The 26,074-nt window shown below is 49.3% G+C and overlaps 1 protein-coding gene across 1 annotated transcript in view; it reads right to left on the minus strand.

The window, feature by feature from the left end:
- Nucleotides 1-5,452: 5,452 nt before the first annotated feature.
- The window catches only part of BRME1 (break repair meiotic recombinase recruitment factor 1), a 313,388-nt gene continuing 292,766 nt past the window's right edge, over nucleotides 5,453-26,074 (minus strand). Inside the window, exon 8 of the mRNA XM_086928376.1 lies at nucleotides 5,453-5,833. Coding sequence (XP_086784502.1) covers nucleotides 5,707-5,833 — 127 coding nt within the window. The 3' untranslated portion in view covers nucleotides 5,453-5,706. The remainder of the gene's footprint in view (nucleotides 5,834-26,074) is intronic.

The following is a 26,074-nucleotide window of genomic DNA, read 5'->3' on the forward strand; positions in this document are numbered from 1 at the left end:
AATCCTCCCCACTAGAAGATCGGGTGCTTGACGGCCACATGCCTGACAGCACTATTTCTTTGATATACAAGATATTGATTAATAATTGAACGGATCTATTGGTGCGGCTCAGGGAGGTTTGGACCAGCGACGGTTTAGAGTTGGATGACGAGGATTGGCAATCGGCCCTTTCCTCGCCTAAGGAGGTTGCGTTTCCGGCCCGTCTCCGACTTGTTCAACTTAAAATCCTACATCCGATATATGTCACTGGCCCGCGCTTGATTCATATGGGCTATTCAGTGGATGGGTTATGTAAGCGTGGTTTTGGACTGGTTGGAACCTTCCTCCATATAATTTGGGAGTGTCCTGGGGTGGTGGCGTTCTGGAATCGCGTGCATGCGGTGATTGAAAGGGTCACAGGGGTAACACTATGCCCGAAGCAAGGCGTTGCCTGTTTAATGTCTGGGAACCGAATGACTATGACGTGGCAGAGACGCAGTGGGCGACCCTTGGGAATATGATTGCTAAGAGAGACATTGCCCAATTGTGGGGCTCCCAGCGGCCGCCCACGGTTTTGGCATGGAAGGAGAACATGGACTGGTGTATGTTTAGGGAGAAGACGGTGTAGGTGGCACGGGTAGACCCAGGAAATGGAATAAAATTTGGAGCCAGTGGAACTCCTACCGTGGAAATGTATGCACGCCTCCATTTGTGGAGACCCCAGAGGTCCCCCTTTCCCCCTGACCCGAGTCTTCTTTAGCTTTTATGATAACTGATCTTGTTTCCTCACTGCCCCCCCTTGCATCAATGATGTTTGTTTTATATTGTACTGCAGTTTCCCTCCTCCTAGAACACATGTCCGAATGTATTGTCTTATTGCCTTGTGTATAAGTTCTTTTTCTTGAATAAAATAAAAATGATACCAAAAAAAAATATATTAAAAAAAAAGTATACAATGGCATAATAAACTCACCAGGGAGACACCCCTGAGGCATGGCATACTGCTCCCACAGGTCGCTGTTCTCCGAGGCAATCAGGAGCGGCTCCTCTGTGAAAGCGGAGGAGCATCGCCCTGCTATAACAAATGGCCCAGAGCAGCTAAAAATACAATGAAAATAACGTTTCTTTATTGCCATTTTATTTTTCAGCAACCCGTCCTGAAGCGAGTGTCAGGGCAGGGCAATTGCTTCTAGGTGGCAGCAGGGAGCTGTACACTTATGTTTAAAGTGTGCATGTCCCTTTGGCTGGCCGTCTTGCGACAGCCAGCCAGACATGCACATTTTAAACTTCTCTAACATAGCTGTCTTAGACAGCTGGTTTGGGAGGGAAAGCACAGGCCTCCAGCGCTCTTAAGAACGCTGAGAGAGGTGGCTCCCTCTAACCATGACCCTTCTCTCATTTTGTTTAGCAGCATGAGAGCAGCGCCAGTATTGGGTAGTGCAGTTTCTTGAGTCCAGAGCTTCAAGGAGAAAAGACACCTGAGGGAGGAGGACGTCGCCTGGCAAGAGGGAAAGGTAAATGGCATTTTTTTTAATGATTTAATACCACCCGTATTTTTCCCACCTCACCACTCTAATTACATGCCAGCTGCCACTGGTATTCACATGTGGGATCTGATCAGCATTTTTACCCTGAGAGATGCCTGGGTTGGTGGCCACATTAAGCATTTGAACAAATGGCCAACGACTTTGGGCTCCAGAAAACACAATTTTACAGATATTTGCAACTCAGGCATGCTCTAAACCTCTATAAGGAATAATTACAGGCATTACATGACTTTACCAGGTTAGAAATTAAGGTCACAATGGAATACTTGGGACAAGGGGGAATCTCTAGAATATATAGGTCCCACCTGCTTAATATCCCTGAACCCCTTCAAGCATTGAAGAGTGTGGGGAAAGAGATATAGGCCCACTGGGAGGATGAGTGGACAGAAGCAAATACAACCGCCCGCACCCTGGTCATCTCTGCACATCTGCATCTCTTTCAATTTAAATTCTCCGGGTTATGAATGAATGGGCTGGTAACAATAATACCAAGACTTTGGTGGGCATTGGTTTCATGTTAGCTAAACGCGATATCAGCAGGCATTGGAGGAGCAGTAGTCGTCCAATAGTGATGGAATGGCAGAGGGGCATGGACACTTGTGTGCTGGCAGAGATTGCAGCCTACAGAGTGCAGGAGTGTCCACTGAAATACTAGGAAATATGGAGTGCTTGGACCAGATTGAAGGTTTCACTTACAGTGTGAGGGTGGTGCTGAATCATTTTAGTTTCTCTGAATGGGCATTATGGGGCCCTCAATGCTGCCGACGGCTCAGTGTCATACCAATGTATGGAACTGATGTGTTTTCTCTTAAATCCCTTTGACTCAGAAGTAAAACATGTATTGTTTGCTATTTGTGCAGTTATTTTTGCACTGGAAAACAATAAAAATATATTATTAAATAAAATGAGGCATCTGAAGGTCTAGGTATGTTAGAAATTAATTCTCGTGGACGAGTTGTGGAACCTCTTCAAGCATAAGTATCCAAAAAGCCTGCTTTTGGAGGTACTTGCGCAAATGACACAAGTCAAGACTAAGGGCCAGCCATGCGTCATTTTCTTCACCAGGAAGAAATGGGTGCAGTGTATTGTTTCGCAGGCATCTAGGTACAGACTTTAATAACAAGGTTAGGATACCCTGCTGGAGTTTTTTATTTCAAGGATGAATATTTAAGACTGGCAGCATTTGTCTCAGATTCAGGAACCAATTGTTATCTTTCTCCACCAGTACAAGAAATGGACCAAGTGTAGGATTAGGAAGTAGAAGCATAAATGGCTGGTCGTAGAAGAAAGTCATGTCTTCTTGGCTTGTTCCTGCACCATCGTCCTTGTGTCTGAACTGTTGCCTGTTGACATCTGAAGTATTCTTATTGAGTATAAGGGTGTTTTTAGAATTGCTGGTGTTGATAGTACAGGGATTACTGTAACTGGAATACCAGTCTGGATAGCTGCATACTCCGTTCTCTGGTGCCAAAAAAAGGTTGTGGTCTGCAACAAAGAAGGGTCTTCAGTACCATGGCTGTCTCTGCTGTTATGCATTAAAGAGCATCATCAATATACCTTACCACACAGACTCATTAAAGGCATGTTGCACACACTGTCTGGCACGCTCTACCTAAAGGAGGCAATAGGTCTGTAATTTTTAGATTCACTGATATCCAAGGTAGACTTTTTCAGTAGCGGGCAAATTGACGCCCGTTTCCATTCCACTAGAAAGTAACCTAATGTCACAACTCTACTGAGCAATATGGTACGGTCTCTAGCCACCGTTCTGGAAACCATATGCAAAACAAAAAGAGGACATGGGTGCAGCAGAGACACTAATTTAATGGTGTCCCATTGTTCTATCTTCAAGTTGGGGGGTAAAACGATCCAAAGTTGGCTGACTTAATCCAGCACTATCTCTGGGTTCTTGAAATAAGGAAAATGAGACAGATGTCATATCTGGGCTAATTCCTTTAGGTATGGAGAAGAATTTATCATAGACCCCAGACACCTTTGCCGGAAAGTACTCTGCCAATTTGTTGAAGAGCATTTGCATATGTGGGATGAGTTGCAAGCTAATATAGTTAGAGAGGATAGTGAGAATTAAAAAGTTCTTTAGTAGAGTCTTTAGCCGCAATTAATTTAGCAGTGAAATATCTAGATTTCTCCTAAATGTTCAACATTTTATACTCATCAATCACTGCTTTATATTTTATCCTCTTCGTTGTAGTCATTTATCCACCTTCTTTCAAAGGCCCTGCATTTTTAATTAAGCTTTTTTTATTCAGGAATAAAGCATGGAGCAGTGGGGGTTTTCCTGTAACATTTGAGAGCTTTTTCAGGCGCATGCCTCATGGCAGCAGATTCTAACCAGTTCTTGAAGTTGCCTATAGCTACATCAATATTACCGGTTAAATCAGGATTCTGTAAATTCAACATTTTGCCGATTTCTACACTATCAGTTTTCCGGCAAGGGTTGCATGGGCTTCAGTGAGGTCCTAACTGATGATGATATCAGTTGAAATGCAGTTTTTGTTTGAAGCGCACTTGGACTTTTTTAGCTGCTATCTGAGGCAGATTCTTAAAGTTGGAGCTCAGTTCCTCCAAGGTGGCATTTTTCCAAGGCAAAGCAGATTTAGAAAAGTCCTTTTTAAAGGTCTTTTTGGAGGGGTACTCCACACAGATTCTTACACTGAAGAAGGAGTATCTTTTAAGGGGCATTAACCTGTAACTAAAGCAGAAGATCAGACCTCTGAAGAGACAGCCTACACATTACATGCATAGACATCTGAGCTCTGGTGGCCTTAAGGGGAAACGGAGCACTCAGCACATTCATATAGTGGGTCGAAATGTTCGCTGTTTTCAATCAAGTCAGGGTGCTACTAAATAAACACTATTCGTTTACACTTTAATATGTTCATATTGTTTACTGCTATATTTAAACACTGGGAATCCAAGCTTTACAATGTAGGAGAAAGGAAAATTGCCTCGTTTGTATATATCTCTCAAAGATTTCTGAAAAAAATACTTCACAGGTTTGACAATAATCTGGCACATTTTGAGAATCAATGCACTAGAGTGAGTCCTCGTCGGACTAACAACACAGTTTGTGAACCACAGAAATAACAGGGGAACATCTTGGTCGTAGAATAGGATTTAAAATATATCTAGGCAGAAGTAAAGAATATAGGTGATCTCCTCCCATGGATAAAAGGGTCTTAGAAAGGCTTATCAACAGCCAGCGGTCATATTACAAGAACCTCCAAAAGTTAGATATTCCTATTCGACTAGTAATGTAGAAGATTTTGAAGTGTTCTTGTTTGACTCATATATTAGCTGAATTACATTAAATAGACCTGAGATGTATTTAGAGACTCCCTCACATAAGATCTCCAATTAAAGAATCTAAAGATGGCATGCTGGGTGGTGCTTAAGGGAAACACACCTCATTGGCTGGAGCTGGTTTAAAAGAGTTTTTAAACTTTTATTAATTTGTGCAGCTTTAAAGATACAATGCTAAAAAAACAGGAAACCTTGACAAAAGCGTGATCACTGCTCCAACTTAAAACAGATGTAGAAAGAAAGGCTCTGAAGAAAATGCCTTGGCAAAAGTCATTGATGTATGTATATGTAAAAAACAAGCAGATCCGATTACTGGCTGTAATTAACCAAGCGTGAATAGCGAAGAGCAGCTACAATTGAAAATATTATAGAGGCTTTCCATACTTACAAAATACCACGATGAACCCACAAAAATACAAATGATGCAGAAGCAAAATCATACAGAGTATTCATAAGCTTAGCACTTGCATGCAAAGCATTCAAAGATAACCCACTCACAGTACCTCTACAGAAATAACTCACACAGAAAGCACCATTGACACACCCTCACACAAGCCACAATCATAACATCAGTATTCACACAAAGTGGGAACACTCAGAGGTACTCTTCCAAAATAGTTTTTAATGTGCATTAAAACAACACAAAGGAATAACCTGAAATGTGCAGAGTTGGATGCAGGGACCAGTTCTGGATGACAATGTTCCTATGCAGAGGACAACATACTTCTGTGGACAAATCTCTTGTATTGAAAATACCCTACTGGTGTGAAGACTCTCCATGAGGGTGAAGAGCCTCCTCTGGGTTGAAGATGTCTCCTCTGAGTAAAGATGCTCCGCTCTGGTCAAAGGAGTCCTTCTACATCTCTTTCCTCTTCTTGCTGATAAAGCCAGTGTGTGGCAGGTACTTGGCCCCTGGTCTTCCTCTGCGGTGCCTTAGCCTCCGGATGCCCTCTAGGTCCCTATGTGTGTTCATGATCAGGCGGCTGCAGAAAGTGAGGTAGAGATATGCTTCAAGAAAGAGTCATGCATGTCTTTCCCAATCCCAACAGAAGTGGGTGAAGGGGACAGTGGTGTAAGAAAAGCTAAGAGGGGATAACAAAATTACACATTGGCAGAATTATAAAAGGGGAAAAAGTATGAAAGAGAAGAAAAGCAGCAGTGATGGTATATAACATTAAGACCAAATACGGTCTAAAGCAATTCTCTGTCTTGGAACACCTTTTGATGCATTATTTCTGACAGACATGCCATGCACTCTAAAAGATGCAGAGCATGTCCCCTCGAATACTTTATGCAGGCGATCTAGCAGTACTTAGTCGGACACCCATTAGGCTTTAGATGCAGTTGGAAAAGGTTGCAGTTTACGGTGAGAAAATATACAACTTTAATGTCTTAAAACACAGTTAATAATAAGGACATAATGAAAACCAAATTTTCATGGTATTTCTGGACTATTCGATTACTGGTGGTATAAATATTTGGGTTTGTTTCTTTTAGTTGGAGTGCTCTCCAAACTGTGATTGGATTAAGGAAGTTCAACTCTCTTTATGTAGAGCTTTCGGTGAACCTCTTAGGATCAATAAACAAAAAATGCACATATTCCTAAACCAGTACTGACAAAAGGACAAAGTATGAGCCTTGGGTATTCCTTTATCAGCGAGCATTGTGGGTATCAGACACGAGCTCGAGCCTGGAAGTTTTTCACCTTAATCTGAATTGCTTGCGGTAAATTTCCTTAGTTAAGAAGGATGCACTCTCAATTTTCGGAACTGTCGGCTTCTAAAAGAGATACCAATTAGGCTAATACAAAAAAGAGCTTGTGTGAATTTAAAAAGTATGAAATCTTGCATTTGCTTCCTCTTTCACCTAATGTTGTGCTTGATAAGGTTCAAAATAGGCTCCCTTTAGAAGTTAGGTCAAATATCTTTCACCTTGACGTTACTAGAACAAAGAAACAATAGATGTGGCTCAATCGATTATGGTAAATCCACTGGTTTTGACTATCTTAACAATGTTTCAGACAGTAGAGTTCTTAGTTTAACAAGGATTTGTTTTTACCCATACATCCATACGTTGCAAATAATGGACTTCATGAGTATAAATAAATTCCTTGTGCCCTTATAGAATGCCAGAAGCATTTAGCCATTTACTGCTGGCTTGTCTGAAATTTGCTAAAACAAAGCAAAGTATTTACTATTCAAGAATGTTATTATATTACATATTGATGCATCTACTTCTATTATGGAGATGTTGACTCTGGATCTGCGTTAACATTGGGTCCTATTTGAATTCAGTCTCAAATTAGATCTTATAAAGTGGATCAAGAGAAAGCGGGCAAGGAGGTGATTTAGTATTAGTGTGCCTGGTTTTTTCAGAGTAATCGGTGTGTGTGAGTACAGTGTATATCTCTATGTTGGCTTAAACAGGGCTGCCAGTTGGCAGTGTGAACTGATATGTGTGGTTACAAAGTGGAGAGTTTGTATGTGTCAGAGTGGAGTTTCTGATAGTGTCAGGCATGTGGTGTCATCTTGTGTAGTTCATATATACCCTATACAGGATCTGCGCGTTTGGACAACATAAACTGTGGGATTGGTGGCAGACTGGTTCCATGCACCCCTCACCGGATATGTTAGCCTGTCTGTATCAGCTAGCTCACAGTGCCACTAGAATCTCCTCTTATCACGGACAGAATAGTTTCTGGCAACCTCAGAACATGACAACCATGATCCCCCAAAATTGTGGAAACAATATACTACCTTTCACTCAGTCACTCATGCTCACTTAGGGGCAGATTTACAAGGACTGGCGCATCCCTGCATATCAGCAGGGATGCGCCAGTAAAGATGCAACACACAATTCTACACTTCCGCCACCACGGATGCGTCGCATTTAAAATGCGGTGCACAGTGGCGTAGGGATAGACAAATGCGTGCCACATTGGATGACGTGAGGGTGGCGCATTGTTGGAGTCGTGTCGCAAGTGCGACGCAACTCCAGCAGTGTTCAGGGATCCCCCATACCTAACGTGCTGCGCCACTCCTTATGCCTGCTTCAAGCTTTTACAAGGCTTTTTACGACCGAACGCCCACCCTGCATACATTAAACCTGACACAGGTTTAATGTGGCGCAGGGCTTTACAACATGACGCATCTCCCTCGATGTGTCACGTTGTAAATAAGTCACAACGTGGCGTATGGTTTACGCTGCCGCTGCATCACAGAAGTGACGCAACTGCGGCGGTAATGTGTTGCTAGGGGCTTGTAAATCACCCCCATAGTTTGTCTCAAAGATACACACGATAAACAGTCTGGGCGTTTCAATAAGAATTTATTGAACAGTTGTTATTCTAGTGTAGAATAGATGAGCTGTAACAAATATTAGACAGTAGCAGAGATATATGATTAGCAGTACTATGAAAGTGAAGGGATGGTACAGTTCTACCATTTTGCAGTAATCATGAATATACACAAGTACATAAAATACATGATGAAAAGTGCATACTCTTACAATGTCTCCCCAACTAGATGTACCTAAATGTACTTAGCATCTGTGTAGGTGTTATGCCAAGAATCCCTCTAGTATCTAGTCAACCCCATTACCTGAGAATGAGAGAATATGGGACTATATTCTGGTCTCAAGTTGGACACCCCGCGAGGGATGTTAGACCACTGTGAGCTAGAGTGTCTACATGCAGGAACATCAGCGTCTCTGGTCAGTGTGTCAGCCAGGAAGTCATGGTCTCCTCTCTCTCTTTATAAAGCAAGATGTGATGTATATATACCCACAGGCCTCCCCAGGGGTCCTACCTTGCTGTGTTACTGTGTCGGCCAAAAGGATGACGTTGGGCCTGAACTTTATACAGAGATATTATACAGGAGATGTTCCTCCTGCTGTTCTTCTAAGAAGCCTCATGCATAATGTATGAGTTTCGAACTAGGGAAAAACCAGCGTTCTGAATGCTTGTGTTGTATCTAGGTAAAAGGTCAGTCCCTATGAACCGTTATGTATGTAATGTAGGGAAGGATATAGGTGAAAGGTTGCAGTGTTACCTGCGCCTATATAGGGTACCTATATGGAATATAACAGTCAAGAGCTAGCATGGGGTGTTTGCTGAGCCGACATGGCAGACGTGTGCTGAGGAGCTCCGTCCAGCCCAACGAAGACCCTGTCATTATCCTGGTTCCCTCGGACGATAACTGTGTCCTAGAGGGAGCGTATTGCATGCGGACCTCAGGGACACTGATCGGTCCCCGCTCCGAGCACCCAGCACAGCTGTGAGGCGACGCGGCGGCCCGGGGCTGGCGTCCTGGTCGCCGCGTGTGAAGCCGGGAGGTGCCGTGATTCGAGACCCGGCCGGGGGCAGCTAGTGGCGGCCAGGGGGCGGTGGCGGCAGCCGGTCAAAGGCTGCGACGGACTATCATCGGGCCCCCCGCTGGAGGTGACGAGACCCCCGCCTACCTGTGGGTTGCCCCCCGCGTGGGGCTGCAGAGGAGAGGCGCAGGTGAGGCAAGATCGGACCCGGCCCTGAGAGGGTGAATGGCAGCATCAGTTGGCAGAAGGAGAGCATGGCTGTGTGCCATAGGCACAGTCCTTGTGACTTGTCGCCCTGAGCACTCAGCACAGCTGTGAGGCCCTGAGCGGGTGTAAGTGGCGGCAGACGTCCGCAGGCCTCATTCCAGGGGCGGAGGTCAAGCGGTGGGGAGCACACGGCGGCCAGTGACCGGGACAGGAGCAGGAAAGGCCGGTGCTCGGTGGCAGGGTCGGGCCGCTACGGCGTGCTGTAGGCGGCGGGCGCCGCCGGGATCTTCTGCTCCTGTTCCTTGGGGTGCTGCCTGGTGGGACGACAGGGTCCGGCTGCAGGCTGGGCGGCCAGTGGAAGCATTGGACCCTTGCCGGGGGCATGTACGGCAGCCAGGTGGAAGCGATAGCGGAGGTGGCGGTCCCCCTGTTCTCCCCGATTATTCAACGACACCTGCTGGTTGCTAGTGGTCCGGGTGGCCCTCCCCTTAACTCTGGCATGGTGGCTAGTCCCGGCCCTTGGTGTGCGAGAGTACCGCGTGTGACGGAGGATCTGGTTGGTGGCATTCGGGCCGGGAAGTTACTAGACGGACCCCTGAGGGCCCGGTCGGAGCACTCGACATGACGAGGGGTAAAGGCGGCGGTGGCCCGATTACGCATGGACCTATCGATAAATTACTGGGCCCGGTATGGCGAGCGGATCGGCGGGTTCGACGCAGGGGCCCCCACCGGACAATGGAGCTCTACTGTCGGCGATTACCCAATCGCGGGACATGCTGGACGCCAAGATTGGTGCGGTTGGGTCCGACGTGATGTTGCTGCGGCAGGACCTGCGAAACGCGGTGTCCCGCATAGCGGAGGCGCGAGTGTCGGGGGTGGAGGACGATGTCACCATACTCAAACAGAAAGTGGCGAAGTTGGAGAGTACCCAGAACGACCTGGCGCTACGGGTTGAAGATGCCGATGGGAGGGCCAGGCGCAACAACCTACGTTTTGTGGGCTTTCCAGAGGGTTGTGAGTCTGGCAATATGGAAAGATTCCTCACACAGTGGCTGGAGGGTTGGCTCCCCCCAGACGCTATGTCCCGCTGCTTTGTGATCGAGCGGGCGCACAGGGCGCTCACTCAGAAACCGCCGGTGGGAGCCCAACCTCGACCGGTCATTGCGGAGCTCCTGAACTATCTTGACCGAGACATAATCCTGAAGCAGGGCCAGGGCTAAGGACTCCTTGTTATATGACAACCACCGCATCATGGTATTCCCCGACTAGACGCGCCTGGTGCAGCAGCAGCGCCAGTCCTTCCAGGCGGCCAAGACACGGCTACGGGAGCTTAAACTGCAGTATGCCCTACTATTCCCGGCGCGCCTTCGCGTGGTGTACCAGTCCCGCACCATGTTCTTTGATACTCCGGAAGACGTCTTCAGGTGGACGGACGAAACTGTGCGGGTGCGGCCTCACACTTCACAAGCATGCACTCTGACTCCTCCTTGAGTGAAGGTTTGCGGAAGGACGTGCAGAGGCCGTGCAGACGTGGCACCGGATGATAAAGATCCAGGCGGCGGTCGTTGTCCTGCAGTCCAGCGTTGGTGGAAGATGAGGGATCTCAGCAGCAAGACACTGGCGCCTCAGCCCCAGTGGACGTTCATCAGACTGATGGGGCCTCCTGAGTGGACACAAGGTGATAGTTACTTTACAATGTCCGAGGGAGCTCCGAGATGGGCTCCTACCCTACTGACTCTACACCTGTAGGCAGCAAGTGGGACTGATATGGGTGGGAAGTTAGGGATCAATTGGTGGGGCAGGCCTGGGTCCTCCTGTTGGGGGCCCGGTCCCTGTCTCGCCACGACAGATACTTCGGAGTTCTATGAGGTATGGGGTGGGGGGGTTGTTTGGGGTGGTTTGGTTCAGGGGTTGAGGCGCACATTCACTCTGGGCTCCGATTGGAGGGTTTCCTCTTTGATGGGTCGGTGGATGGGGGTGGGGGGAGTGTGTATCTGAATGGCTGGTGGATGATTGATGGCTTCTGGCCCCCTGGGTACACTATGTGTTGTGAGCTGGAATGTTCGGGGGCGCCTCAATAAGATTAAACGGGGGCGGCGCTGCGACAGGCCAAGAGGATCGGTGCTGATGTCCTGCTACTGCAGGAGACCCACTTGCTGGGCTCGAAGGTTTTGTGTTTGCAACGGTATGGCTATCAATACATTTTCCATGCTGGTTTTACTCAGGGGTCCAGGGGGGTTGCTATTTTAATACACCACAGGGTCCCTTATGTTCATGTGAAGCAGTGGGCGGATGGCCAGGACAGATGGGTATCGGGGCCGGCCCCAGGCCATGAGGTTGCATTCCCTGGACTTCAGCCTAGATTGGGTGGATACGTGGCGCCTTCGCCATGGCAATGAGAGCGGGTACACCTATGTCTCCTCGGTGCATGCGTCCTTTTCCAGATTGGACTACCTCTTTGTCCCTAGAGGGGTGGCCCGAGGGTGGTGTCTGCGGGTATTCATCCACGAGGGCTCTCTGACCATTCAGCCATATATCGGGTGGTGCAGTTGGATAAGAGGCGATCGCCATTTCGTTGGCACTTATCGGTCTGACATCTATTCAATGACAATTACGACAATCAGATGAGGAAGGCGATTGCGGACTTCCTGATCGCGAATGTAGGCTCGGTTTCGGGAGTGACAACGGTCTGGGAGGCGATGAAGCCTACCCTTCGGGGGGTAGATATAGCCTGGTGCATGGAGGCTCGGCGGCAGCGTCGGGAGGAACTGGTCAAGGCAGAAGCGGAGATAGTGCGTCTGGAACGCCAGTGTGGGGAGGCGGCTGGGGGCCGAGGGGTGAGATGCCTGATGCAGGCGCAGCAGTCCTACGCCTCCCTCCTGCTGGACGAGGCAAGGTAAGCGTGGCTGGCGACGCGTAGTCAGATCTGCCAGTGGGGAGACAAGTCCAGCAAAATGTTGCATAGGCTCTGCCATGGCACTTTTAGTCCACATGTCCTTCCGGGAGTCCTTGATGTTAGTGGGGCGCCGCTAGCTGGCCCCCAGGCTATCGCCAGTAGCTTCGCTGCGTAATATGCGGCCCTCTATGCCCCCCAGGAGTGCCTAGTGGAGGAGTGGGTGGATAAGTTCATAGCGGACCTTCCGCCCAAGGCGGTATCGGATGAGACGCGGCAGTTAGTAGATCTCCCCATATCGGACGATGAGCTGGGTGGGGCGTCGGGGGAGCTGAACTCCGGGAAGGCCACAGGCCCAAACGGGTTCCCCAGCGAATTCTTCAAGCGGTATTTTCTCCAGCTGGCTCCACATTATCGAGCCGTGGTCGAAGAATCTAGGGAGGCGGGTAGGCTTCCCCCTGACTGGAGACATGCGGAGGTAGTTGTCTTTCGAAAGCCGGGCAGACCGCCAGAACAACACACCTCATACCGCCCAATCTCCTTTCTGAACGTCGAGGCCAAGGTCCTGGCTAAGGCCCTGGCAAACCGCCTCCTACCACACATAAAGTCCTTAGTGCATCTGGACCAGGCCGGATTTATGCCCCAGCGGGCGACTCAACACAATATTCGGAGGGCTCACGTGGCGCTGGCGACGGCGAGGCGGCTGGGGTTTCCTGCGGCCCTCTTGCTTGCTGACATGGATCGGGCTTTTGATTCCCTTAGTTGGGTTTACCTTTTCGCCCTCTTGCGCAGACTGAACTTGGGCCCCCGGTTTCTGTCCTATGTACACCGGTTGTACACCGACTTGACAGCATGGGTCTTGGTAGCCGGGGCCACATCGCCGAGCTTCTCCGTGCGGCGCGGAACCCGTCAGGGCTACCCTCTGTCCCCCTACCTTTTCGCTCTAGCGATGGAGCCACTTGCGGCCTGGGTACGTATAGATGCGCAGCTGAAGGGCTTGGAGTGGACACCCGGGATCTTGGACAGGATCGCGCTGTACGCCGATGATGTCCTTTTCTTCTTGACTGACTTGAACAAGTCGGGTCCGAGGATCCTTGAGATCATGCGCATCTTTGGGGAATCCTCCGGATTATACATGATTTCCCGGAAGTCCACTCTGTGGGTACTGGGAGATCCCGGGTCGGTGGGCCCCTGGGCCTCTGCTCTGCAGCGGGCTGATGGCTGCCTCCGATATCTGGGGGTGTTTCTTACGGACGCGCCAGTGGTGGCGTGGGAAAAAAACCTTGCGCCAGTGTGGGAGCGGGCTCGAGCCGACATGAAACTCTGGTCGCGTATGCCTCTTACCATCTACGGCCGCTCGGCTATCTTTAAAATGGTTGCACTCCCCCGGTTGCTGTATCAGCTCCAGAATCATCCCTACCGGATTGCGCCCAAATGGTTCCAGCAGGTTAATTCTGCGTTGGGGCAGTTCCTCTGGGCGGGGGGAGCGGTCTGTGTGGCAATCCGTAAGTGCTTCCTCTCCACTTACTGCGGAGGGCTGGCTACCGCCAATATCTTATCCTATTATCAGGCCTCCCACCTTCTGATTGTAAACGACTGGTGGTACGGGGACAGGGGGGACCCGGCGTACGCGCTGGAACGTGGCCTAATGGACCCGCACTCCCTCCATACCATTCTGCACTCGACACCCTTGTTAAAGGAGCTACCGCCGGGCACTAGACTGATATTTCGCATATGGAAACAATCATTGAAGCGCATGGGGTGGTGGGGTACTCTCACCGGGGAAACCCCGTTGTGGCACAATGGGCGCCTACCGGAGCTGGCTGCACTCCGGGACTTTGGTGGCTGGGACGCCATGGGGTCTCGACATTGGGTGACGTGCTCAGGCAGGGGACTCTCCGGTCCTTTGCAGAGCTCCAGAGGGAGTAAAGCATGCCAAGGACACAGTTCTTTCGTTACCTACAGCTCCAGCACGCGCTGTCCCCTTACCTGAAGGGAGTGGCCATATTTCCAGAGTTTAGCCCCTTGGAGGCTAAGGTTTTCATGGGAGACCTGGAGACCAAGAAAATAACTAAGATATACCAATCGTTGGTCACTCATAGTGCACCGGCCCTAGATGATCTGAGAAGGACATGGGAGGTGGATGTAGGCGCCCTGGAGGAGGAGGACTGGAGGGAGGCCTTGGCTGCTCCGCGAGGGGCGGCAATAGCTATGCGCCTCCGGCTAATACAGTTCAAGTACCTGCATCAGGTCTACTTCACGAGGGCACGGCTCTGGAGGGCGGGACTGGTGGCCTTCCCGGACTGCCTTCGGTGTTGGCGGGAGGAGGGCACGTTCCTGCATACTGTGTGGTCTTGCTCTGGGTTGGATCGGTTTTGGGGGGTTGTGTTTTCCTGCCTGGCGGAGGTCCTGGGATGGGAGCTTGTGCGGACGCCCCAGCTCGCCCTTTTGCATGTCATGGAGGGAGTGGGGGGCAATTTCTATAAGCACCACCTGTTACTCCTGAGGCTCACCTTGGCAAAGCGGGACATTGCAAGGCAATGGAAGGATGTTCGGGCTCCCCCCTTGTCACTCTGGAAAAATGGCCTCGACTTTAATATGGGGTTGGAGCAACCCATCTTTCAGACACGTGGATGTCCGCGCAAACATTATAAAATTTGGAAGAAGTGGGCCGAGTATAGGGGATTGTGGTTGGATGCCCCAGCTGAACCTGTGGATCTCCCTGGGGAGTGACCAGGGGGACTTACTAGGTGGGGGTAGGGGGACCCGGGAGGGGAAGATTGGGGGTAGGCCGAATCCAGGGGGTACTGTAGCTCAGTGGCTTTGTATATGCGCTTCCCCAGTACGCACGTCTTATGACCCTATATTGTGCAGTGATGTGAACCCGATGGAATGTTGCGCAAGTTAGCGCGAGGGAGGGGGGGATGTTGTTCCTATAGTCTTTGTAAGTTTCCTTTGTTTTGTTCTTTCTTTGCACCGCTCTAGTGCTGCCGATCCCTGGAGCCTCTGAATGTATCCCCATGGGCGATGCACCCTCCGGTCCTCGTTAAAGGCTGTGGCAGTGGTGTCTGGATTACAGAGCCCTGCATCCATAGTCTATGGATGCAGGATAGTGTGCTATCGTTCAGGTGCCCTATCCAATAGATGTATATGTTTAAAGTGACCATATCTGATGGGCAATGCTCGGTGGCAGTAGAACGGACTTGGGGGGGATACCTGAACATGATGTGGCTGATGTCAGGGAGCGATAAACTACCTTAATGCAAGATATGGCATTTTATAGTGGTGCTGGGTTGTGGGGGTGGGGTGGGGGGTTGCGGTTGAGATCAATTTGTAGGTTGTAAAGAAGTCGAAAATATCTTGCACCAATGTCGCGGCCTTTATGAGACTAATCATATGCATATGTGGCTGGAGTGTCCCACAGGCGGTATTGGAGGGTCATATCCTAGTTTGGTGATATATATGAGTGGGGACATGTGCCGCCAGGCTATGCACTGTATGGTGTACCGCATGGTGTTGTAATGTGTCTTTTCTTCTTTCCTCAATAAAAAGTGTTTTAAAAAAAAAAGAGTTAGCATGGGGTGCAGTGTGAGAGCGAAATAGCAAAGTGCCTGGCACTGAGTTGGCAGAATTGCGCTCAAAGGGTGCATGATGTATGGTGTCAACATTGAACTGCAAAATGTGTGATATAAGAGTGGGCAGAGTACGCACTTGTTACGTCGGAAAGACAAGTGACCTTAGAGTAAAAAGAATATACAAAATTTCCTCACTGTGATAAATCATGTAATTTTAATCCTTCAGTGCTGACACATATCAGAATCTAGATCAAGAGTGAACAGTTGTCTCCTCACATACTAAGCAGGGACCAGGAAAGCATTCCAGCAAAGAGACTGTCAGTGCAAAAGATGCTCAAAAATGTTATTCTAGAACTGAAAAGCCAGCAACAAAAAGGGAAAAATCCTTAGAAATCTTAGTCGGTGACTATAACATAAAAGACCTCGTTGACAACACCATTGCTGGCGACCAGGCCGTTGATGATACCATCGCAACGACGAGAACGTCAATTATAGCATCATGTGTGTCTCCTCTACCACCGTCTCCTGCACTGATGGATTCGACAATGACGTAATGAGACCCTCAACATCAAGCCTGTTGATGACAACACTGTCGACAATGACACAAATACTGTCAATGTCAATACCGCTGACAACTAAAACCTCGACGACGTCACTGTGGACAACAGTATTTACTGTAGCTATGTTTTCACCTTTAAGGGTGTCAACCTCTCTTTCATCCCAAATGCTCGAGTCTGAACATGCTCCTTTGCCTTCTACTTGCCAGCTCTATTGCCATCTACACCTCCTCGCCAACCATCACCGCCATCTGCCCTCCAACTTCTTAGAGGACTGTCTCCTAGACCAGTCCACAATATTAATGTCCCACCAACTCCGAAGGATATTGATGATGACAATGACTCAGCTGTCTCTATATATACTGATATTGGCGAGGAGAAAGGAGAGCTACGATAAAGAGATGGAGACAATAATAATGACGGAGAGGTTTTTAACGTTCCAAAGGTAGATAATATTCTCCTCAATCCTCAGGAATCCTCTGATGATATATCCTGATTTCATTCATTAATGGAAAGAACTGGCAAGAAGTTCAACATATCTATGACATCAGTGGAACAGCAATGTTTTTTTATCGCTTTACGGAACTGCCATGTACGTCTACAAGATACATTTCAATCCTGGATATTGTTTGGTCTGAAGGTCTAAATTTAATGAAAACACTGGCCTCTGTTACAGCTGTGATACCATGCCTGGAGAAGAAATATGGAGCCTAAGATTCAGCCCTAGCTATTGTCTATGGTCATTCGACACCAGATTCAATGATACTGCAGCTGCTCAGTTGAGATTTAAAATCTCATCACTCCAGTCCTCTGGTTTTCTAGACAGGGATAGTTGGTGTATAGACAATCTGGACCAAATAATTTTTCCTATGGCACCAACATCAATTGAATTGGCCAACCCTCTAGCAATGTACGCTATGATTGTCCAATGTGACACGTAAGTGCACCATTGCTTGACCTTATCCCAAAGCCTAAAAAGAAGACTGCTAAAACTATGCTCAAGAATGGAGAATAACTTCAGCAACTATCATTGATTGAGCAATAGACGCCTCAAACGCAAGCTTTTGTCAGCTTGCAGAAGAAGCTGTTGTGAGAAGACAAGGCCGGTTAAGATCTACAGCCTTGTGTTCTAAGATCCAATCAAATACCCTGGACATGCCTTTCAATGGTCACACTCTGTTTGGGAAAGGTGTAGACAAGGCTCTCCTAAGTCTCAAGACTGACACAAATACTGCAAAGACACTAGGTCTTTTACACTACAATAAAGCTGGATTGACACATTTTTGTGGCTTATAAAGATCCCAATATTACAGGGAAGGCTTCAGTTATTATGGAGGTCAAGGCTGGTTGTACTGTCTCCAAAGGCAATCCTGACACGACCCAGGATATGCCTGCAACTGTAACCAAATAAAAAATTATGGAGAGCTTCAGGAAGAAAGAGAAGCTCCACCCAATCACTCTCTAACAGCAATCAAAGGAAGGATTGACTCTATCCCCAAGCTTCTCCTTCCATCTCATACAAAGAAATTGGGGGAGGGAGGGGTTGATTTCCCTTTTTGCTCCTGCTTGGCAGTCCATAACATTGGTTAAATGGGGGAGGCAAATTGTTTGCATAGTCATACTTTAAAATGTGTTCAAAGACCACCTGTGTGCCCACCCAAGAAAGAACATCATCTCCAGCTGAAGAAGCTACAACATGACGTTCTCCTTCTTCTCCTCAAGGGAGTGATAGAAACTGTCTCCAAATCCCAAATAAACCAGGGATTTTAATCCATGTTCTTTTTTTATAATAAAAAAGATGGGACAGTGGAGGCTAATTCTGTACCTAAGATAGCTGAACAAGTATTTGAAAAAACTATAATTTCAGATGATTACACTTTAGGAGGTTCTTCTGATGATCAAGGAAGGAGACTTCATGATGTCACTGGATGTTCAGGACACATACTTCCACATACCCACCCGCCGAAACCACAGGAAATATCTTCGCTTCTCAATAGCAACAACACTACCAGTTCCATGCACCTCGTTTCAGTCTAAAATCAGCGCCTCAGATTTTTTACCAATCGTCTTGCTGTAGTAGCCCCCTTCCTCAGGCAACGGGGATCACCAAGTGTAACCATACTTGGTAGGCTGGCTCATCAAAGTGCCTGCCAGGAAAGAGGCAAGTTATTCTATGACAGTCTGCATCAATCTTTTCTAGAACCTAGGTCCAACGCTGAACAAGGGGATATCACCTCTAGAACACCAGATGAAAATCCATTTCATGGGTGCTATACTCAACATGAAGCTGAAGAAGGCATTTCCATCTGCAGAGAGAGTTGTAAAGCTTTGAGGGATGGCAAAGAGCCTATTGACTAAACAGTCTGTTACAGTCAAACAGTACAAGTCCCTTTTGGCCTAACGTCAATGTGCTTAGGCCTCATTCCTTTTTGCAGGCTATCGATAAGACCCTTTCAACAAGATTTTGACATGTAATGGATGCAAGTCGAAGGCTCATGGATCGATACACTCTAAGTCACAAGGTGACTGAAACAAGCATTACTGTTGTGGAGATTCCCAGGAAACCTATTGGCAGTTCTTTCTTTTCCACCTCTAACAGAAAGAATTGTATTAAAAAAGGATGCGTCTATCTATGTACAAATGGGGAGCTAATCAGAAAGCACTCTCAACAAGAAGCCTTTGGTTAGAAGCAGAACTTCACATCAATGTGATATAACTCCGGTCTATATGTTTAGGCCTACAAGCGTTCCTCCAGAGACTAGCAGATCAAGCAGTTTGAATCAGAACGGACTTACAACATTGATGTTCTACATAGCCAAACAAGGAGGAACACGGTCCGACTCCCCACCTCTTCCAGATGAGTCCCAACGGAATAGGCTATTTCTCATGAGATAAACATAATTGTGGGACACATGCCTTAATGTCAAAACAATAAGGCAGATGTACCAAAACCAACAACTGTCAGACTGCTACTCTTAGGAACAACACCAGGACTGGGTGGATTACATATTCCAACAGTGGGGTAAACCCTTGATCAATTTCTTTGCCACACTGGACAACAAGAAATGCCAATACTTCAGAAGCAGATTTTGGCATCCAGGTACAATGAGCAATGCTCTTTCAATTGGTTCAAAATCTTTGCATACGCCTTTCGTCCATTCCCCCTGATTCCCAGTGTACTGAAGAAGGCACAGATGGCTGCTCTCGGATCCTCTTTGCTCTGGCATGACCACACCAATACTGGTACAGTCATCTTCTACAGCTCTCGGCAAGTCCAGCCAACTATCTGAAATTGCACTCCAATATGCTCTCCAGAGATGAAGAGAGATTATGCACCACAACCCCAAGTCACTGAACCTGACAGCATGGTACCTGTCCTTTTAGAGTTCAGCCATTTACATCTACTGCAGGTCTGTATAAATATTCTAGCACAGGCACGTGCTCCGACGACTTAGAAAACCGGCAACTCCATGTAGAAGCCTTTTGTGTCTGGTACAGGAGTAAACACTTTCATCCTCTTCAAATAAGACCCCCTCAAATACTTCTGTACTTGTTGGATCTGGTCAAGAGTGGACTTAAATATTCTTTTGTCCATCTGGCTTCAATTTTAAAATTTAGAGGAACCGAGCTATTGTCATCTACTCTGTTTAATAAAAATTTATGAAAGGGATTTTCAGAGCATATACACCTGTATGGCCCCCTCCAGTTGCCTGGGAAGTCAGTACTGTCTTCAGCTAGTTAATGCAACCGCCTTTAAAACCAATTCACAAGGTGCACTTAAATTTGTCTCATGAAAAACAGCAATTCGCCTTGCATTAACATCTGCAAGGAGGGAAGAGATGCAAGCATTTATCATCAAGGAACATTCTGGTTCACATAGAACAGAGTCATCCTGAGAACCAATCCCAAGTTCATACCCAAAATTCCTATAAATGTTTAATTTGAATGATCCTGACATTCTAAGATCTTCTACATCTACATCAGTGGAAAGGTTATTACATTCATTGGACTTGCAGAGATGCCTCAGGTTCTACCATGATAAGACAAAAGACATATGCTCATCAGAACAGCTGTTCGTATCTTTTGGACTGCCAGAAAGTGGTCATCCCTGTCCAAATAGGAGATAGCAAGTTAGCTCTAAGCCTTCATTGGATTCTGTCACATCAAGGTCCAGCGTCCACTCCTGGGAAGTATGAGGGTGCATTCCACCAGGAGAATGGTAACAACTGAGGCACTCTGTGTTGGTGTGCCCTTGCAAGACATCTGCCATGAAGCCACATAGAAGAGCAGGCACAATTTCACAAAGTGCTACTCCCTTGACACGGACACAGAATCTGATGCAGCAGTGGGACCGGCAGTCCTCAAAAACCAGTTTCGATAAAGGTGAGGCTGCTTCCCAGTCTTCTGTATTATAATGTGTACTGCATACTGTTCTGTTTTAAGCACTTGAATATAAAAAAGATCCAATGTTGGGGAAGAAATTAGTTACTTACCTGTAACTCAGTTCAGGTTGCTTTAAATGAGGTGGATGTGCTACAAAACAAGCACTGTTGTTTCAAGCCTATGGCCCTGTTAACACTGTTTACTGCTATGTAAATGTACCAGGGATTCCCAGCCTGATAACTGGGATTGGATCTATATAAAAGACTCCAATGTTGGAGACGTGGAGTTACAGGTAAGTATTACATTTCTTACTTTCTAACTTGTTTTTTCTTAATCACTGGATTTTTCATAGATTCATATGCACAGAACAGCAAAAAGGTTATCACAGGTGTAAAGAACAAAACAGCAGATGGGGGGAAATAATACAGGCTCATCTTGAAAGAGATGTCGAGGGTTAACGTTTCCTACTGCTGCATCATTTTGTGCCACTTGTTCCAGGAAGCAGAGTAATGGTGTCCTAGTTTTGGGACACCCCCGCGCCGCACGGCCACCAGCTGCTGCGTGTGCCCCCTTCCTTGTGCCTCGCTGCCCGACTGCCGGCTCGTGACCACGCCCCCTCCTTCGAGCGGCGTGGTCCGTGTTCAGCGCTCCTCTCCCTGTGCCCCCGGGGCACTGTGCAGACTCGTTCTAGTGCTCTTCTGTGCTCCTAATTGTTTGTCCGCCGTATTGCCTGTTGACCTGTTTATTTGTGTTTTTTGTGATCATTGTTGTTGTTCCGCCGTATCTACTGTCTTTTTTCCCGCCTGTTGACGCCCTCCCCGCTCCCCGCTTCCCGCCTCCACCGCAGACCCCGCCCCTTTTTTCCTTCTGTTCCCTCCCCGCTCCCGCCTCCCAGCTGCTCCGCCCACCCGCGCACTTGGCCTTATATGGCGAACGTGCGACGCAGGTAAGTGTGTCCTAGTTTTGGGACACCCCCGCGCCGCACTGCCACCAGCTGCTGCGTGTGCCCCCTTCCTTGTGCCTCGCTGCCCGACTGCCGGCTCGTGACCACGGCCCCTCCTTCGAGCGGCGTGGTCCGTGTTCAGCGCTCCTCTCCCTGTGCCCCCGGGGCACTGTGCAGACTCGTTCTAGTGCTCTTCTGTGCTCATAATTGTTTGTCCGCCGTATTGCCTGTTGACCTGTTTATTTGTGTTTTTTGTGATCATTGTTGTTGTTCCGCCGTATCTACTGTCTTTTTTCCCGCCTGTTGACGCCCTCCCCGCTCCCCGCTTCCCGCCTCCACCGCAGACCCCGCCCCTTTCTTCCTTCTGTTCCCTCCCCGCTCCCGCCTCCCAGCTGCTCCGCCCACCCGCGCACTTCGCCTTATATGGCGACCGTGCGAACGTGCAGCGGTCACGCGCAGCGGGCGCGCCGATTGTGCGCCGAAGGCGCGCCAAAGGTAAGCCCGTCTACGCCCGTCCGCGCCTGGACCGCGCCCAGTGCCAGAACCCCTGGCCCACGAAGACCCCGACCGACCCGCCTGACGTACACCGCCGCCACCCTCTTCGCACTCAACACCGGCCGACTCCCAGGATGCCACCAAGCCACACCACGACGCACCCACGGACCCTTCAGCTGCCACGCCTGCAAGTTCACCTGCATCCGGACCTGCCTCGCACCAGCACCCGCCAAGTCGAAAACCAGCAGCACCCACCTCAAGTGCATCCTGCTCAACACCCGCTCCGTCCACAGACACGCCATCGAACTCTGGAACCTCCTAGACGCCACAGCCCCTGACGTTGCCTTCCTCACGGAGACCTGGATGAACGCCTCTTCAGCTCCCGACATCGCCATCGCCATCCCAGAGGGCTACAAGATCACCCGGAGGGATCGCACCGCCAACCAGATGGGTGGAGGCATCGCCATCGTCCACAGGAACACCATCCGTCTCACGACCAGCACCGACAACACCCTGACCACCGCCGAACACCTGCATTTCCAGATCCACACCGACCCGAACACCACCCTCAGAGGCACCCTGATCTACCGACCCCCGGGACCACGCACACAATTCAGCGAGGACATCGCCGACTTCGTCAGCCCGCATGCCCTCCCCTCCGCTGACTACATCCTCTTGGGGGACCTCAACTTCCACCTGGAGAACAACAACGACCGCAACACCAGCACCCTGCTCGACAACCTCGCCAATCTTGGACTCAAGCAGCTGGTGTCCACCCCCACCCACCTCGCCGGACACACACTCGACGCAGTCTTCTCATCCAGCACAGACATCGACTTCAGCCACGCCACAGAGCTTCAATGGACGGATCACAGCTGCGTCCACTTCACCTTCAAAAGAACGACGACCCACCACCACCAACAACAGGCTGCCCGCAGAAGCTGGAACAAGATCACAGCAGACCAGCTCGCCACCTCCTTGAGCCAGCACCCTCCTGCCAGCTCAGCGAACCCCAACCAGGCCGCCGACAACCTCACGAAGTGGATCAGCAACTGCGCGGACGAGCTTGCCCCGCTGAGGACCCCGCCCAGCCGACCCGACAGCAAGAAAGCCCCATGGTTCACCGACGAACTCAAGAGCTCCAAGAAGAACTGCCGAGCCCTCAAGAAAGTCTGGAGAAGGAAACCTACACCGGACAACAGGACCACCTTCAAGCTGGCCACCCGGAAGCACCACCAGCTGATCCGCGCCGCCAAGAAAACTGCATTCAAGGACCGGCTGGACAACAATGCACACAACTGCAAGGAACTCTTCAACATCGTGAAAGAGCTATCCAACCCCAGCGCAGGAAACAACGACATCACCCCATCGCAAGACCTCTGCAACTCCCTCGCCTCATACTTCCACAACAAGATCGCGGACATACACAACAGCTTCAAAAACCAACCAACGCACACCACGACCGAACAACCACCCCCCACCACCACCCTCCACGCCTGGACCCCGATCAGCACCGAAGACACCATCCGCATGATGAACTCCATCCACTCCGGATCGCCGACCGACCCCTGCCCTCACCACGTCTTCAACAAGGCCGACGCTGTCATCGCACCCCACCTACGAGACATCATCAACACATCCTTCGACACCGCCACCTTCCCTGAGAGCTGGAAGCACGCCGAACTCAGCGCTCTACTCAAGAAACCCACAGCGGACCCCACCGAACTCAAGAATTACCGCCCCATCTCGCTCCTCCCGTTTCCAGCCAAAGTCATCGAAAAGACCGTCAACAAGCAGATGGCCGCCTTCCTCGAGACGAATGGATCCCTCGACCCCTCACAGTCTGGCTTCCGAGCCAACCACAGCACCGAGACCGCCCTCATCGCTGCCACCGATGACATCCGAGCCCTGATGGACAACGGAGAAACAGCGGCCCTCATCCTCCTAGACCTCTCCGCGGCATTCGACACTGTCTGCCACCGCACCCTAGTACAGCGCCTCAGCAGCATCGGAATCCAGGACAAGGCGCTGGAATGGATCATCTCCTTCCTCGACGGAAGAACACAGAGAGTCCGCCTACCACCGTACAAGTCAGAGGCCACCGAAGTCATCTGCGGCGTCCCTCAAGGATCCTCGCTGAGCCCTACTCTCTTCAACGTCTACATGAGCCCCCTCGCGGCCATCGCACGCCAACACAACCTCAGCATAATCTCCTACGCCGACGACACCCAGCTGATCCTCTCCCTGACCAACGACCCCGCCGCCGCCAGAGCCAACCTGCACGAAGGGATGAAAGAGGTAGCCGAGTGGATGACGACCAGCCGCCTGAAACTGAACTCAGACAAGACGGAGGTCCTCATCATGGGCTCTTCACCCTCCGCCTGGGACGACTCCTGGTGGCCTCCCGCCCTGGGCACCGCACCCAAACCGACAGACCATGCACGCAACCTGGGCTTCATCCTGGACTCCTCCCTCTCCATGACCAGGCAAGTCAACAACGTCTCCTCGGCGTGCTTCAACATCCTACGCATGCTACGGAAGATCTTCTGGTGGATCCCCACCGAGACCAGGAAGACCGTCACCCAGGCCCTCGTCACCAGTCGACTGGACTACGGCAACGCCCTCTACGCCGGTACCACCGCCAAGCTCCAGAAGAGACTCCAGCGGATCCAGAACGCCTCAGCCAGACTCATCCTCGACATCCCACGAACCAGCCACATCTCCGGACATCTGAGAGACCTACACTGGCTCCCCGTCAACAAAAGAATCACCTTCCGCCTCCTCACCCACGCACACAAAGCCCTACACGACCAAGGCCCGAGCTACCTCAACAGCCGAATCAACTTCTACGCTCCCAAACGCCACCTCCGATCAGCAAACCACGCCCTCGCCGCCGTCCCCCGCATCCGAAGAGCGACTACAGGAGGAAGGTCCTTCTCCTACCTGGCCGCCAAGACCTGGAACTCCCTCCCGACCGACCTGCGCCTGACCCAAGACCACCTCTCCTTCAGGAAGAAGCTGAAGACCTGGCTGTTCGAGCAGTAGCGGCACCCCCCCCCCCCCCCCCACCCCAGCGCCTTGAGACCCTACGGGTATGTAGTGCGCTCTATAAATGTCTTTGATTGAGTAATGTAAATGTATGGTGAGTCTCCAGGTACTCGGTCTACATAGTAGTTTTTCAGATTTGAGAAATGCTCTAATCTTGTTGAAGTAGATTATCGGACATATATTGAAATCTAATGCAGTGTTACCAACCATAGTATGTGTTCAATACTGGATGAAAGTGTTTAGAGCCATCAGCTTGTTGAGGTGGAAATCAAACAGTACTTTGGGAATTTAACAGATTATTTTACAAAATCAGTCAACTATATAAAACTATAGGAATGAAGCTTTGATGGTGAATACTTGGATTCTGGTAACTCTTCCTGCTGATGTGAGGGCCAGCATAAGCATAACTTTCCAAGATACATACTTGATTTCAGTTCTGTGTATTGTTTAAGCAGGCTCTTCCTCCGCTGTATTAGTATAGTCTCCAGCTGCCATGTTATGACAGACAAACAACTGGGATGGAAGCCCTAAACAGTCCTCTGGAAAAATCTTCAAAAATAATTTTGGGATCAGAAATGCCCACTACATGTCTCTGAAGAGTGTGCAACTCCTATCCTATATTTCTCATGGCAAGTCTCTGAATGTTTTCTTAATTTTTATGCCTCAGCATATAGTCGCCAATCCAGTACGCTGAACTCAGTTCTTGACTACTTTTCCCCAACAGAAGCACGGAGTCAAGCTGAGGAGGAATGGACTAGTGTGCTAAAAGTGAGGTCCTGAAGGATCTCTTTTATATGGTAACACATTTCACA

This window comes from Lissotriton vulgaris, chromosome 1_1 (genome assembly GCF_964263255.1).
Source record: "Lissotriton vulgaris chromosome 1_1, aLisVul1.2, whole genome shotgun sequence".
NCBI lineage: Eukaryota > Metazoa > Chordata > Amphibia > Caudata > Salamandridae > Lissotriton > Lissotriton vulgaris.